We start from the raw sequence: 14,393 nt of genomic DNA on the forward strand, positions 1-14,393 counted from the left end.
AGTGAGATTTCAGAGCTGAACAAAACACAAGTGATATTGTGAGACAGACATAAAACATCTGTATGACAAGAAGCTTTCAAGAGCTATGTGTCATTTTAAAGCGATACAGAAAAGAAACTGAAAGTGATGTGAATGCTTGCTGTTATCTGTATTCAGAAGTGTCAGACAACAAAACCATAACTGACTTTTAAGTCTTAAGACTAAGGAGTGTGCATGTATGTATGTGCATATGCGTGTCAGTGGAATGCTGAATTTGTTTCATTAAAGAGACACTAAATCAACACAGTGAGGGATGCCAAGACCTACCAGGCAAGATGGATAACCATAACATCCACTCAAATCTTGTGTTTGTGTGTGTCCACTGTTTGTGCGTGTGTGTGTGTTGCCCACACACATAATCTGCCGCATAAACAAATTTGTACATCAGTGCATGGGTACAGGAAGTTTCTTCCTGTATTTCAATGTAGCAGCAAATAGTGGGTGGAATAAAATTGGGATTTTAATAAGAAATCCCTCTCAGTTATGACCTACTTTCACCCAAGTAATCTTTCCTGAAAAGCAGCCGGTAGAACCGCAAGACTTCTAATTAAATAGGCTTCCCAGAGAAGTTCAGTAGCTGGGAACAGAGGTGGACTCTTCAGTAAGGCTGGTCTATCTGACAGTGGCTAACCTTAGAGATCAGAGTGTAGCTGAAAGCAGGCAGGGGGAAACTGGTAGTGCTCCTACTACCATTTGTGTGGAGGATAAATGGCAGGTATGGGCCACATACTGTAAGATGGTTGCGATAATGATCTGGCACTTTGGCCTCAATGGAGTACCCGACCCACAAATGTCTTAGCAGTGTGTACTGTAGGTGTGTACCGGTTTGTCATGTGCATCTGCAGGGTGTTTCATATTTTTGCAGTAGTTAGCACTTTACCGAGCAGATAACACAATGTAGTCAGATTCCTCTGGGGCCAGTGCTGCCTTAGTTGTGCTACTGGACGTGTGCTTTCCTGTTTGCAAGGTCAGCAGCTAGACAATATGAAAACCAGAGGGCCACAGAGGACACATCCACACAGAGATGAAGAGCCAGGCATTAAATAAAGACTTCAAAATGTCAAGCACCAGGTGTTAGTACACAGTGACCCGTAAAAATGTGTTCTCCCACCTCACGCAAAAGTCCAAACCAACTGAGGTAGGGAAAAACAAATTTGTAAAAAATTAACACAACTTGTGGAATATACTGAGAGCGACATCAGCTAACTGTGACTGGAGGGCGTTTCCGGAGTAAACAACAAATATCAAGGGATGGTGTTTTGTGTATTTTTCCAATGACGTCTATCCCAAGATCAGCAACTGTCTATTGATCATCCACCACGATGAACACATAGTATAACCCTACAATCTGCTCAGTATCAGAACAGTCGCAACGCTAATGAAGACTAATAGTCCTGAATGGAGGAACAGAGGTCCCAGTTGTTAGTTAACGTCCCTCTAGGATTTAAATTCGGCCCGTGTCTTGACTTTCAGATAGTAGATCCATGAATACATACGTCTTTGAGAAAATTCATCTCTCGCAGTTCGACAAGTATTCTGAAACCTTGGTGAAAGAACAGAAGGACACTTTTTCTTTTCCTTTTAATACCATGCTGTGGTAGTTTTCACGTCAGGAGAGAAATTGTTCTGCCTGGTCTATCCACAGCGGTTTGTCCAAGTAGCATCACACCTGAATGGCACTTTCAATTTGGCAGTAAAAGAATCTGATAGGTAAATAGTTTTTTGCCTTTGAATACATATTCTGCCTCGGCTTTGTCATTTTGCACCTTGGCAAAGAAAAAAACACCTTGATTGCCTTGGAAACAGTGTTTTCAGTGTCACATCTCATTGCTAGAAGTGAGCAGGTCACAGATCAGTGGCTAGATCAAAATGGCCGACAAAGTTACACCTTCGGTTGTCACCTCTTCCTCCACACCTTTGACGACCAGATTTTCACTGTCTTGTCGCTAGAGCCAGAGTGAGAGAAACAGAGAGAGTGGTGGGATGATGAGCAAATGAAACACAACATAGAGAGAGAATAACAGAACATCAATCAGACAGTCTTCCCTTTCAAAACAACCCATTGTACATCAGACACAACATAAAGAGACTGACTTCAAAGTACACTTCACACAAGCTTGCCCACACATACACACTTCATTAAAGACCCTTCTCCATGGTGTAAAAAAAAGACACCTCTCAGAAAATGTACAAGTCAGTATGATTCATAACTCTGCAACAAGTCAATCTAATCAACTTGCCCATAACTGTACTCCCAATTGACTAGTCAATTTATTTTTCACTTTCTTGCACATTCTCGCGGCACTAGTTGTAACACCTTGCACTGGTCAATGAGGCAATACCCAGGACAGCACCACATTTCTCACTAGCTAAATAAGTTAGCTGTTCACTTTGGCTGGTGTTGAGATGCTAAATGTCAATTGAGCTGATTCTGTCTAAAAGGATAATGCTGAGGTGTTAAAGGTCCCCCAACTATGAGAAAAAACATCCTTTTTCTTTTTCTCCTGCTCAGTCTTTCAGAAAATGTGTGTGCAAGCACGCCGTTTGAATTTGCCTCCCTTCTTGATGTCATGAAGGGATCTGATTAGCACAGGACCTCCTCCAGTCCTTCAGCACAGTGCACGACCCAGGCAGCTGAACACGTGGTGTTCCATCACTGAGCTAGGGCTGGAGGTTGTTCAGTATGTTTTGCAGGAAATGCTTTTAAGGTTATGAAGGAAATATGTTCTGGTTTTCCCTCTGATGTCCTCTGGCTGCTCTGCTTAAAGTCTGTAATTTTTATATTTCCTGATGGACAGACTTTTTGCAAATGCTATAGTAACCGCTAGCTGCTGCTACCTCTAGCTGCTGTTATCAGCTAGCGCTGCCTGAACCAGCAGGTTCATGAGGTCCAAAGCTCCTCTACTAACATCAGAGGTGTAAACACCAACACACCCACAGAGAACTAAGCCTCCAGTCTGGGCAGAGTCAGCTAACAGGACGGCTAGCTGCACGGCAAACTGAGCTAACTAGCTAGCGGCAATTATCGTTAGTAGTAGTTAGTGGCTAAATCACCAAAAGTTGAGGCAGAGTAGCTGGATGACATCAGGGGGAAAAACAGAAAATATTTTCTACATTTCCTAAGAGTTGGATGAGAACATTGACACCACTCTCATGTCTGTATGATAACTATGAAACAGGCAGTTAGCTTAGCTAAGGAAATGTGGCGAAACAGCTAGCACACCTACCAGCACCTCTGAACTTAAAAAATTAATTACATCTAAAACGGGGTGGTGGGGTTACATGCTGGACTAGACATGGGTGTGGTTTAGATCTTCTCATCTAACTCGTGGTGAGAAAGTAAAAAGCATATTTCCCACTTAGTAGTAGAGAAACATGAGATAAATGTAATTTGCACACATGAAGAAAAAAATGTTATTCTGAGCAGAAATATGAGTCAATAATTCAGTCAACGAAAAGTTGTTTGTCTTAGTGGAGGCAATGGGCTGCAAATGAACCAGTAACCATGACAGAAGTTTTTAAAAATAGGAGAACTGAGCCAGACAGAGAATAAAAAACAGAAGAAAAGAATGAAAGAAGAATCAAGCAAAAAAGAAAAGGAGGATAGAAACAGAACAGGAGTAAACAGAAAAGTGCAGGTTACCCTCAGGTAAAGAAAACACAAAACACAAAAGGAGGGGAAAAGAAACAGCAGGGACAAGAAGGTGGAAATTAGCTAAGAGAGTACCAGAGGAAGGGAGGGTTGGTGAGCGGAGCAGAGGCAATCATGGGAGGCTGGTGGCTCGGCCCTTGATGGCCAGGACCCGTCGAGGAAGACATGGGGTCAAGCCTGGCACATAGTTCCACAACTTCACCCTGCAGTCACTGGGGTTAACAAAGGGAAGGGGGCGATAGAGGAGGAGGAGGAAGAGGAGGAGGACGGTGAGGGTGAAGAACATGAGAGGAGGAGTGGGAAGGCAAGAAAACAGCAAGAGATGATGCAGATCAAAGAAGTGATGATAGAAGAGCACGAGAAGAGAAGACAGGAAGAAGAAGCAGAAAGTTAGTCGACTTCAGTGAAAGCCCACCGGCTGAATGAGAAGATGAACACAGGCAGACTGAAGAGACCACAGAATGTCCCACCCAGACACAAAAACAGTAAAAAAAGCTTTGTCCCCGTCTGATGCAATTCAGAAAAACAGTAGTACAACCCTCTCCGAGCTACAGAGCTGACACACACCTATAGATAGATGATGAGAGGAAGAAAGCATGAATCATAATGCAGGGGTTCATTCAGAAAAGGGCAACAAATTTGGTAAAGGGCAGACATTTCCTCTCTCTCTGTACCAGTTTCAAAAACCTAAATATAGATATTATGCTCTAATTCCACAAAAAGACTAAAAACAACAATGCAGTAGTTCATCTCTCAATACTTTCTGACTTTGCTACTCTGCCTATGGCACTTATAGTCAAGGCCATGTGTTCCTACTAAAGATTTAAGTCTTAAAAATGGGGTCATAAATATAAAGTTTCAAGGCCAAGTAGTTTCCTAAAATAGCTGGGCACTTGTTTTTTTAATGCGCCAATATTAAGGCGATTTTAACTAACTCACTATCAGAACTAAGATAACATAAAAACAGTCTCTAGTATCTGCACCACACTGCAATGTTTCCCATTCATTGATTTATTTGTGGTGTCGTTTTGGTGGTTCTTAAAGCTAATAAGCCTGTTTCTTCCATGCTGGCATTTCACTGACTTGCTGCAATGTAACATCAGATCAGATCGCCAATCATCACTGGTGTGCCTTTAATAGTTCTTTTGCAGGAATAAGATATATCAGGCTTGCAATATTGGGGCGGCTGTGGCTCAGGAGATAGAGCGGGTTGGCCGTTAATCGGAAGGTCGGCGGTTCAATCCCTGGCTCCCCCTGGTTGCGTGTCAAAGTGTCCTTGGGCAAGATACTGAACCCCGAATTGCCCCTGGCGGCTATTCCGCCAGTGTATGAGTGAGGGCAATGAATGAATAAATTTACATTTACAATACATGTTATCAGGATCAATTAATAAATATTAACAAATAAATTGCATTTATTAAGACATAAAAGGTTTCTTTAACTCACAAAATAGGTAATATTATAAAGAAGGGAGTTTTTTGCCCTTTAATCACCTCACTACATAAACAGAATGCTGGAGAATAATATATAAATTAAATACCACTTGATACACTTCTGTTTTACAGCACTAAAATAGGAAACATTTTCAGATTAGTGGGGATGCAGTCCACACACATTATCTATCTTACCTGGACGCAGTAAAGATCTGTCTTGAGTTGGTACATATGGCGTTAATGGGGCTCTCATGACCTCTGACCTCTCCTATGGGGGTGAAGTTGTCTACGTTCCACACCTTCAGCATGCCGCCCCGACAGGCGCTCAGCAGCATGGGCCGGCCCGGGACATACGCCAGAGCGCACACCCAGTCCTTATGGGCGTTGGGGATTTGCTGTGGAGTCAAGGCAGAGAGACGTAAATTCAGAGAGGCAGATTTCACACTGCATGTTTTTACATTAAAAAAAATCCATTAATTGTACAACAGTTACAGGAATGTGAGTCATCTGTTTGTGTTCTTAAAATAGCAGTAGAAAAAACATAAATGTTCATTGCTTTATTTTTAATGGATCTAGATCATCTTCAGTAAAGCAGTATGTCTTGAATGTAAAATGCATGTCGTTGCCAGGCAACATACAAGTACAAGTGTGCTTTGAGTGTATCTGTACTCAGACTGAATAGTTATTCTTAGCTCATGTATCTGTGTTTCTGTATTTTTACAATAGCTTCACATATGATTCATGAGCTCAGAACAGATTCATCGGCCTTATGTTGACTAAGAAAATAAAATTTCATAAAGCAACAGGTGTTTCAACTTTCTTCATTTCAAATTACACAGCAAGTATGTGGCGGGTTAATTTATGAGTAATTTCAGCCCAATGGGCAAATCTAATCTCTATATGACCTTTAAGAGTTGGTGTATAAAGAAATTTTATGCAATATCTTATTGTATTCCATCACCTTTAGAGATTCAAACTGTATTTTCTGCTATTATTGTATTGGATTAATTATATAACTGCAGCGCCACACATGTGCTGTGAGGAACAAGCTCTAACAAGGCGGCAACAATACGTGACTGATAGCTTCTAAACTGACATTGCGCTTCTTAATCACACACGTTTGTACCAATTAAAGAGAAAATGAAGAATGGAGTGAACCAGAGTGACGCAGCACTGCAGAGGTGAGATATTAAACATAAGCAGGCCAAATACTATCAGTGCCTTAAAATACGGAACAAACGTACAAAACGCTATATTTTACATGAGGCTTTACCAAACTTTTACCAGTCCTAGACTGGATTTTGCCGGGAGTTTTTAAAAAAATCCTGTCTATCTCAACCATCTGGGCTGCAGATGAATTCAGCTCTAAACAATGGAACATATACACCTTTATTATGTTCATCTACTGTTGTGTTTTGCATCTGTCATGAACTGTCATTTTCATGTTGCATTTCGAGATTAGCTTTCAACCAAAATACCACTGCAAATGAAGTTCCTGTCATTATTGTTTCCGGCAGGTTTCTCACATAATAATTAGTTTTCTGTTTTGCTTTCCGTACATGTTTTCCACACTTTGTATAAGTAAGTCACATAATCTATATCTATTCCTCATTTGCATGCAAGTCTATTTTAACCCTACTCCTTATGCTCTAAACAGAGGACCCACAAGCTTAAATAAAACCATGTGTTTTTCCTGTTTTTAACGTTCTAAGCAAAAAAAGGAAGTAGTTTTTTTTTTACTGACAGTGATTTCATCTTGAAGCAGAGCTCCAAGTTTTTTCCTGTTCAGTGATTCTTACTGAACATAACTCAGAGCCAAGAGTGATTTAAGTACTGTGAGTGACATTATCCAAATAGCTATAATTTGCTATGTACCACATAATCTAGTGCTGACATCAAATTGCTTTGTATAAACAAAAGTGTCGTATTTGAAAACAGCATCAGTCGGTGGCATTCACAAAGTCATGAGCCACAATAGAACAAAAAAAAGTACCATAAGAGGCGACACATTTAGAAACAGAAACCGTTGCCTCAAATGGATACAGGTGAATTGGACGGAAACACTGTTTGGTTACCATGCACAGACAGAGTAGACAGCAGCTATAATGAAGATCTGGATTCTTACACAAAAGTTGGATCCACTGCATCAGTATGTCATCCCATAAGCAGGATTTGATGGCCCAGGAGGACATTTTCCATCCTTTCCTGTCATTTAATTGACCATTTGGTAATCATATCCCACTGCAGTCTAAATGTCCTCTTGTTGGCTAGCAGCAGTGACAGAGCTTTCTGCTGCTGCAACATCTTGAAGGTTTGAAAGGTCATGTTAATAGATATGTCCTTTGGCAGATAAACTGGTGCTTTTAGCTGTTATTTGTGTTTTTGTCGGCCATTGCCACTCATATAAAGTTTTTGGGCCGTAAATGTCAGCACAGAAATGAGGTTGAAAAGATGTATTTGAAGTAATTTAGACACTGTCACACTCTGCCATGCGGTGTTTTGCACTTTTGTGTTTAGTTAGCGTTATTTTGGTCTGTTGGGTTTTGGGGGTCTGTCTTGTCTTTCGTCTAGTGTTCGGTAACCCGTGTCATGTCTGTTACCCCAGTGATATATCTCTCTCTCTCTCTCTCTCTCTCCTGTGCCTCGTTAGCCTCATGTCTTTCACCTGTGTGTGTGTGTGTGTATATATACCTGGTGTTGCAGTTTGTTCTCGTGTCTCCAGCCTTACTCACTGTGTCTACCTGTTACTCAGTTTTGGATTCTGGTTTTCACCCTTTTGGATTTCTGCTGGACAGCCTTTGTTTTTGGACTCAGTCAATCAGCCACTCTGTAAGTGTGCTCGCCTTTTGTTATATTAAAACCCTTCACTGAACTGCACCTGCTAGCCTTCATGTCCTGCGTTTGGGTCCTCCAACCTGCTCAACCCTGCCTTCACCATAAAACCGTGACAGACACAGTGTCTCCATTACATAGTTTGTTTCACAGTAAAATGTCCCACACAGTACATACTTGGTCACAGTTTTTAAACAAATGTAAGGGATCCAAATAAAGTATTTTGTTTATATAAATATAATGTAAATATATCAGATATAAATATTGCTGTCAGCCTCAAATCCAGTATGGGTCGGGCACTTTTATTATCTTGTCTGTTTCAAAGATTCTGGCATCGGTGGTTACAGTATGCCATGTCCAAGGTTGTCAGCTCCCATGAATGAAACATCATTTGAATTTCCTTCTTGATGGAAAAATCTGCTTTTCTTTCAACGTACAAGCTAACCAGCAATTGTCAGCCACTACACAGCATTATGCTCTCAGGGTACATAGAAAACCAAAGCGAAATTCTTACGATTGCCTTACACTTCAAACTTGAAATAGTTTTTGGGAGATATGCATCAAGCAACTGAGAATCACTAAACTATTGTGCGGAGTAATTATAATCAAACTGCTTCACATTCTCTCAAGACACACACCATAGTGTATGCATTTTAACAGAGGGGTCAGAGCACAACAGCTCGCAGCAGCAATCCTGGAGGAGGCAGAGTTTAAGAGTCTACTGTAATATGTTCTATTATACCCTAAGCCACAATTTGATCCTATTACATAATTAGACAGAGACTACGGAGTTGGAGAGGCTGTAAAATGGATTGTGTTGGCTGCTTCACAAATGAGGTTAAGGTCATATGCTGCAGACCACACCACTGACTAAGTTAATTCAGCCTTTGAATGACAATGTCTTATGATGTTTTCTCTGTTTGGATAAACAAAGGCTAAGTAGAACTTGTGCAAACATCTTGAGAAAGTGCTGCTTAATATGCATCTTACTGAGAGTGCAAATGAGTAAGCCACATCCACCCACAGTGTGCATTATAATGCATTATTAACATATGCATGCAACAGAGGATACACAAGAGACACCACAGAAGTCAGCACATGCATACAAAGGCGCGCACACACACACACAAAATGAAATTCCTCTTGGTATCTGTAGCTGTGATGCATGCGGGCTCTAACGCCCTGATGTTGACACAGTGCTTTCCTGCCACCTTACACATGACAACACTCTGACTTTCTCCAGAGTGAACACTCTGGGTAAAAGAAGACATGAAGGGAGCTGTCCACCGACTGAACGCTGAACTGGCAGCACACTTTTTCACTGTCACGGCCGAGCGAGTGTCAGATAACGAGTAAAATACAGTCTCTACCGTTACTGTATGGGCACAGAAGGTGTGTGTGTGTTTTGTCATGTCTGTGTCATGAGTGTGCGTACAAAGAAGAAGCTGCCCTACTACACAGACTGGTTTAAGACCCCTGGTCCCGATGGACCAAATTAGGCAGTAATGAAGGGAAATCTTAGTTTTGTGCTCCTGTTCAAACACTGCCAACATTTGAATTTTTTTTTTGTTCTGTCCAAAGTCTACAATACAGCTGCAACAAATTATTGTTTTTATTCTCAGTTATTTAGTTCTTTAATTAATCATTTAAACGTGTAGTCTATGAAATATAGAGTTGTACCAAATAATCAAAAAGTTCAAAGCTTCATTCATAACGTTGACATTCAACTTCTAAATCAACATTCAAATGCTGTGCAGCTTTTTCTTCTTCACGTCTATTAATTCTGCAGCACGCAGGGTGTGAGGTCGGGACTCTATAAAAACATAGCGACAAGGTTACATCACTGTCTCCGACTCTTTCCTCTGCTCTCTGTCAGGTGTGTGCGTATGTTGTACCAGGGGCGGGGCTGAGCTACACATATGCACAGCAGACAGGATGAACAGTGACTTCGCTACATTCACAACATCTGGTAATGTGGCTCCTTCCTGCAGGATTTTGTGAGGTTGCAGCCGTGTTTTATTTTGTGCTTTAGAACGTAACCACTGGGAAGCAATCAGAAAAGAAATTTATTTTTCTCTGTGTCACTGTTTTGTTCTCGCTAATGTTAACTCTCCTTGTTCACTCTCGAGCTGGCTCACCCACCGCTGCGCTCTCTCTCTCTGCATGGGGCCAACTTTGAATAGTATGTTCACAGTCAGCAACCGACAAACCCTAATCCAAATGCGGCAATGTCAATCTGTCAGTCTACCACTTTGATCCACACTGAATTTATTGGACAGATTGCCCTAAAATGTTGTACAGACATTCATGATCCCCAGAGAACAAATCCTATTAATGTTGGTGATCCCCTGACTTTTCATCTAGCGCCACCTCAGGTCAAAAGTTTTATTTGTCCAGTAGTTTGGTTTATGATACCTTCCAAATTAATGCCATTCCCATCAGCCTCAGCTGTACTTTGTGTTGCTTTTGGGGCTGATAACCAAATTTTAGCATGCTAACACACCAACACTAAGGTGGTGAAAATGTTAAACATTATACTTGCTAAGCATCAGCGTGTTACCATTGCCACTGTGACTAGCACTAGCATTTAGCTCAAAGTACCGCTTGCCTAAGTACAAATGAACCGAGCTGCTAGCATAATTTAGAGTAGACTCTTAGTTTTGTTGCTTGATAAATTACTTAAATAATCAATTTATTAATCAAAACCACCACTTTACACCAGAAGCTGTCCTTTGAATTATCTCTCAAATCCCTTTGACACTGTGCTGCTGTGTTAGCACTCTATCTGTATTGCATCCACCATATTACTCATGTTTTGTTGAGCTTGTTGTCCTGTTAATTATGCTTATTCTGTGTATGTACATTCAGAGCGATGTCAAACCGCAGTAAAATTCCTCGTGTGTGTACACATACCTGGCTGATAAAAGTGATTCTTATTCTGATATGGAAAGAATGGCTTTGGGGTCAAGAGATCATGAATTAAAAGCCTGCAGGCTCACTGCACATAATGTCATGAGCAGCACTGAAGCACAGTCAGGGTTTCAAACAGTATGCAACATGCACACGTACACACACACACACACCTGAGTGAGCTCCTGCTGCTCCAGATCCCATTTCTTGATGCCGTTGTCTCTCGACCCGCTGAACAGCACATCTCCCTGGACAGCCAAACACTCAATGCCGTCATAATGGGGCGGCTCAAAGTTATGAGCTGGACCTACATTACCCATAGTTCCCTCTGCCACGTCAAACACCTGAGGAGAGAACAGGAATCAGCAGACTGTGAAAGGTGCGTCTGCATCTGTGGCGTGGTCTGAATATGTGTGTGTGTGTGTCTCTGCGTGATACCTTGACATAATGGTCTTTGGAGCCAGTGATTACTTGATCTTTTCCCAGAAGAGACTGTCCCACTGTCAGACACATGACGGAGCCGATGTGGCCTGTCAGCTTCCCCATCCCTTGCATCCTACACACACACACACACACACACACACACACACAGAGCAAAGGAGGTGAAGCAAAGGTCTGTGAAATTCATGACTTACAAGAATGTGATTTTCAAGGTGCCAGTTTCACTGAATGAAATCACTTTCCGTCTCAAGGGTGAAGTAAAACTGCTGAGACACAGCGATGCCATAGGCAAAGATGATACTAAAGAATTGTTTAATACATTCATTTTTCATTTCTTGGGGGTTCTTATGCATCATTAAATGGGTCTGAGCCCCTCAGCATAAACTGTCTGGTCCAATCAGTTAATCATTTCCCTCTAGAAGCATAAAAACTGAGGAGAAGGCGGCGTTAATGTAGGAATTCAGAAATAGGTGCCTGGTAGAAAACATTTACATTTATCTGATGCTTTTATCCAAAGTGACTTACAATTGCTATACTTGTCAGAGGTCGCACACCTCTGGAGCAACTAGGGGTTAAGTGTCTTGCTCAGGGACACATTGCTGGATGAGTAACAGTGGGGGACTGAACCCGGGTCTCTCACACCAAAGGCATAGTATTATCCATTGCGCCATCGCCAACACACTCATGTACACAATTCAAATCACCAGTGCTGAGTTCCTGCACTTTCTTTTGACCGCCTTTTTTAATCTGTTCAGTCAGATATTAATCAGCTCAAGTGATTATATACATCTGCATCCATGTCTAAAATAATTTAGAGCTGGCTGTAAAGAAACTATCAGCATGAATTAACCACTGAATGTGGGAATCTAACCACATACATCAGTGAAGGAATTAATAAACAGATAGATACATGAATGACTGACTTCATGCTTGAATCAATAATTGGATGTATAGGTCAATGAATGAATGAATGAATGAATGAATGAATGAACAGATGTACCTGTTGAGGTCCCACATGCGAACAGTGTTTCCAGCAGCAGCATAGAGCACAGAACCTGACGGGTTGAGGGCGATCTGGTTGATCTGACACTCGCCCTGTGCAAAGGTTATTGTGCGGGTGGTGGTGCCCGCACACGCATCACCTGAAACCACCTGCCCCGATGAACTGTAGGGGTAAAGAGAAGCCAAATAATGTTAGAGAGAGGGACAAATGAGAAATAGAGAGGCAGGGACATATGTAATCAGCAGAGTTTTATGTCCTTTGCCAGATGCATTTCACATAAAATTTTCATTTGTCACTTTTCTGCAACTTGAAACACATCACTGAACAGAAAGGGCACATGCCTAAATCACTTCTATCAAATATTTCCTCAGCTGTTCTTTTTCTTGGTTGGATTGCTCCAAACAGTTTAATCTGGCTGGCTGCAGGGAGGAAACTTACGTAAACGTGCGGACACACTTGGCAGAGTCACGGATGTCCCACACCTTGATGTAGGAGGTGGAGACAGAGAAGACCAGACAGGAGGAAGGGCAATATTTGACTGATACCACATTGTTTGGGTGGCCTTTGAGGGTGACTATCTCCTGACCTGTTACCAGGTTCCACATCTTACAGGTACGATCTGGAGGAGGAAAGAAGTGCAGTTCAAATACTCTGTGCAACAGAAGCACAGACTTGGTTGACACTTGACTAAGCCTAAAAGCAAAAAGCCAGGGAGAAGGGGGAAACAGCAAGCCTTGCTCTCTCCAAAGTGAAGAAATATGGCTATCGACCTCTCTAAAGCTGTGCTAACTAACACATTGTCTCTTGTTTGTTTAATCGGCACACAATCAGAGATGCAAAAATGACAAAACCACAAATCGTCCTTTTTACATCTCGTTTTATGTTCAGATGAGAGAAATAGTTAGAGTTAGATGATACTAATTTGGCACCTGTGCGGTAAATTAGGAATCTACATTCAGCAACCAGTTAACTTAGCTTAGCATGTAACAAAATCTGCCTGCCAGAACCTCTAAAGATCTATAATTCGCTTCATCTTGTTTGTTTAATCCGTACAAAAAACGATAAACAACATCATAAATTTTACACTTTTTATCCGTTTTTGTTAACATGTTTAACAAACGAGACATAATTTAATGTTACCTTTGGACAGAGCCAGGCGTTTATGCTAAGCTAGACTAATCACCTCCTGGCACCAGCTCCATGTATAACGCACAAACATGGGAGAGGTGTCCATCTTCTGATTTCACTCGAAAGAGAGCAAATTAGTGTATTTCCCAAAATGTCAAACTACTCTTTTACTGGTGTAATTGTTTTGAGATGACAAGCTTTAAGTCATCATGTCATTTGCTTCAACATTTTAAAGATCCATTTAAAAGAGCTTTATGTAATGCTATATACTATTATTTAAACAACAGCCATTAAGGCCATTTAAGGTTTCTGTGAAATACCCCTTAAATAAAGACAGTACAGTTAATGGTATGTGTACCTTTAGATCCAGTGAACAGCAGCTCATCTGTAGCATCCACACACAGGACTGGCTTTGAGTGGCCCTCGGCTACAGAAACACACTGCAGAGGCGCCGTCCGACCCCCCTTCACACCCCCAATGGGATTGATTACACCCCTAAAGATCATACACACACACAGCGTCACAGTCTCATTATTATAAATCAGTGAAGGTGATTACTTTCCACACATCTATAGATGCACGCACTGTTAGACACACATGCACACAAAACCACAAATATTCTTTCTGTTACACAGAGACGACACAAAACCACACAATCCTCACTGGATACATACAGATGATGTATTCCCCTTAGAAAACTATGCTCATATGCAATCACACACACAAGTTCCTGTTGTTTTTCTGAGGCCACCTGCTCGATCTCTCTTACCTTCCTCCACCCCTCATCCCTCCTTTCTTTTTGTTGTGGAACAGCCCAGTTAAGGCACTTCAATAGTAAGGGCTGCTTTTCTATTCCCCTCTCTCTCTAACACACACACACACTCATCCACACACACACACACACACACACAGTCAGACAGCCCCTCCTGTCAGCTGAGTGAATACAGGGGTAAAC

General features: G+C 41.5%; 1 protein-coding gene across 16 annotated transcripts in view; it reads right to left on the reverse strand.

Annotated features, from left to right (window-relative positions):
• Positions 1-1,830: 1,830 nt before the first annotated feature.
• The window catches only part of kif21b (kinesin family member 21B), a 65,267-nt gene continuing 52,704 nt past the window's right edge, over positions 1,831-14,393 (reverse strand). For 11 of the 16 annotated variants that reach the window (XM_046028857.1, XM_046028851.1, XM_046028864.1 and 8 more), the window contains 8 exons: positions 13,797-13,933; positions 12,749-12,929; positions 12,308-12,472; positions 11,305-11,422; positions 11,040-11,210; positions 5,320-5,519; positions 3,767-3,903; positions 1,831-1,985 (listed from right to left, as the gene is read on the reverse strand). In XM_046028857.1, the coding sequence (XP_045884813.1) occupies positions 3,804-3,903; positions 5,320-5,519; positions 11,040-11,210; positions 11,305-11,422; positions 12,308-12,472; positions 12,749-12,929; positions 13,797-13,933 (1,072 nt within the window). In that variant the 3' untranslated portion in view covers positions 1,831-1,985; positions 3,767-3,803. The remainder of the gene's footprint in view (positions 1,986-3,766; positions 3,904-5,319; positions 5,520-11,039; positions 11,211-11,304; positions 11,423-12,307; positions 12,473-12,748; positions 12,930-13,796; positions 13,934-14,393) is intronic. The other 5 variants (XM_046028865.1, XM_046028862.1, XM_046028860.1 and 2 more) reach the window with 1 other exon arrangement.

Source organism: Micropterus dolomieu, linkage group LG18 (assembly GCF_021292245.1).
Source record: "Micropterus dolomieu isolate WLL.071019.BEF.003 ecotype Adirondacks linkage group LG18, ASM2129224v1, whole genome shotgun sequence".
Lineage (NCBI taxonomy): Eukaryota > Metazoa > Chordata > Actinopteri > Centrarchiformes > Centrarchidae > Micropterus > Micropterus dolomieu.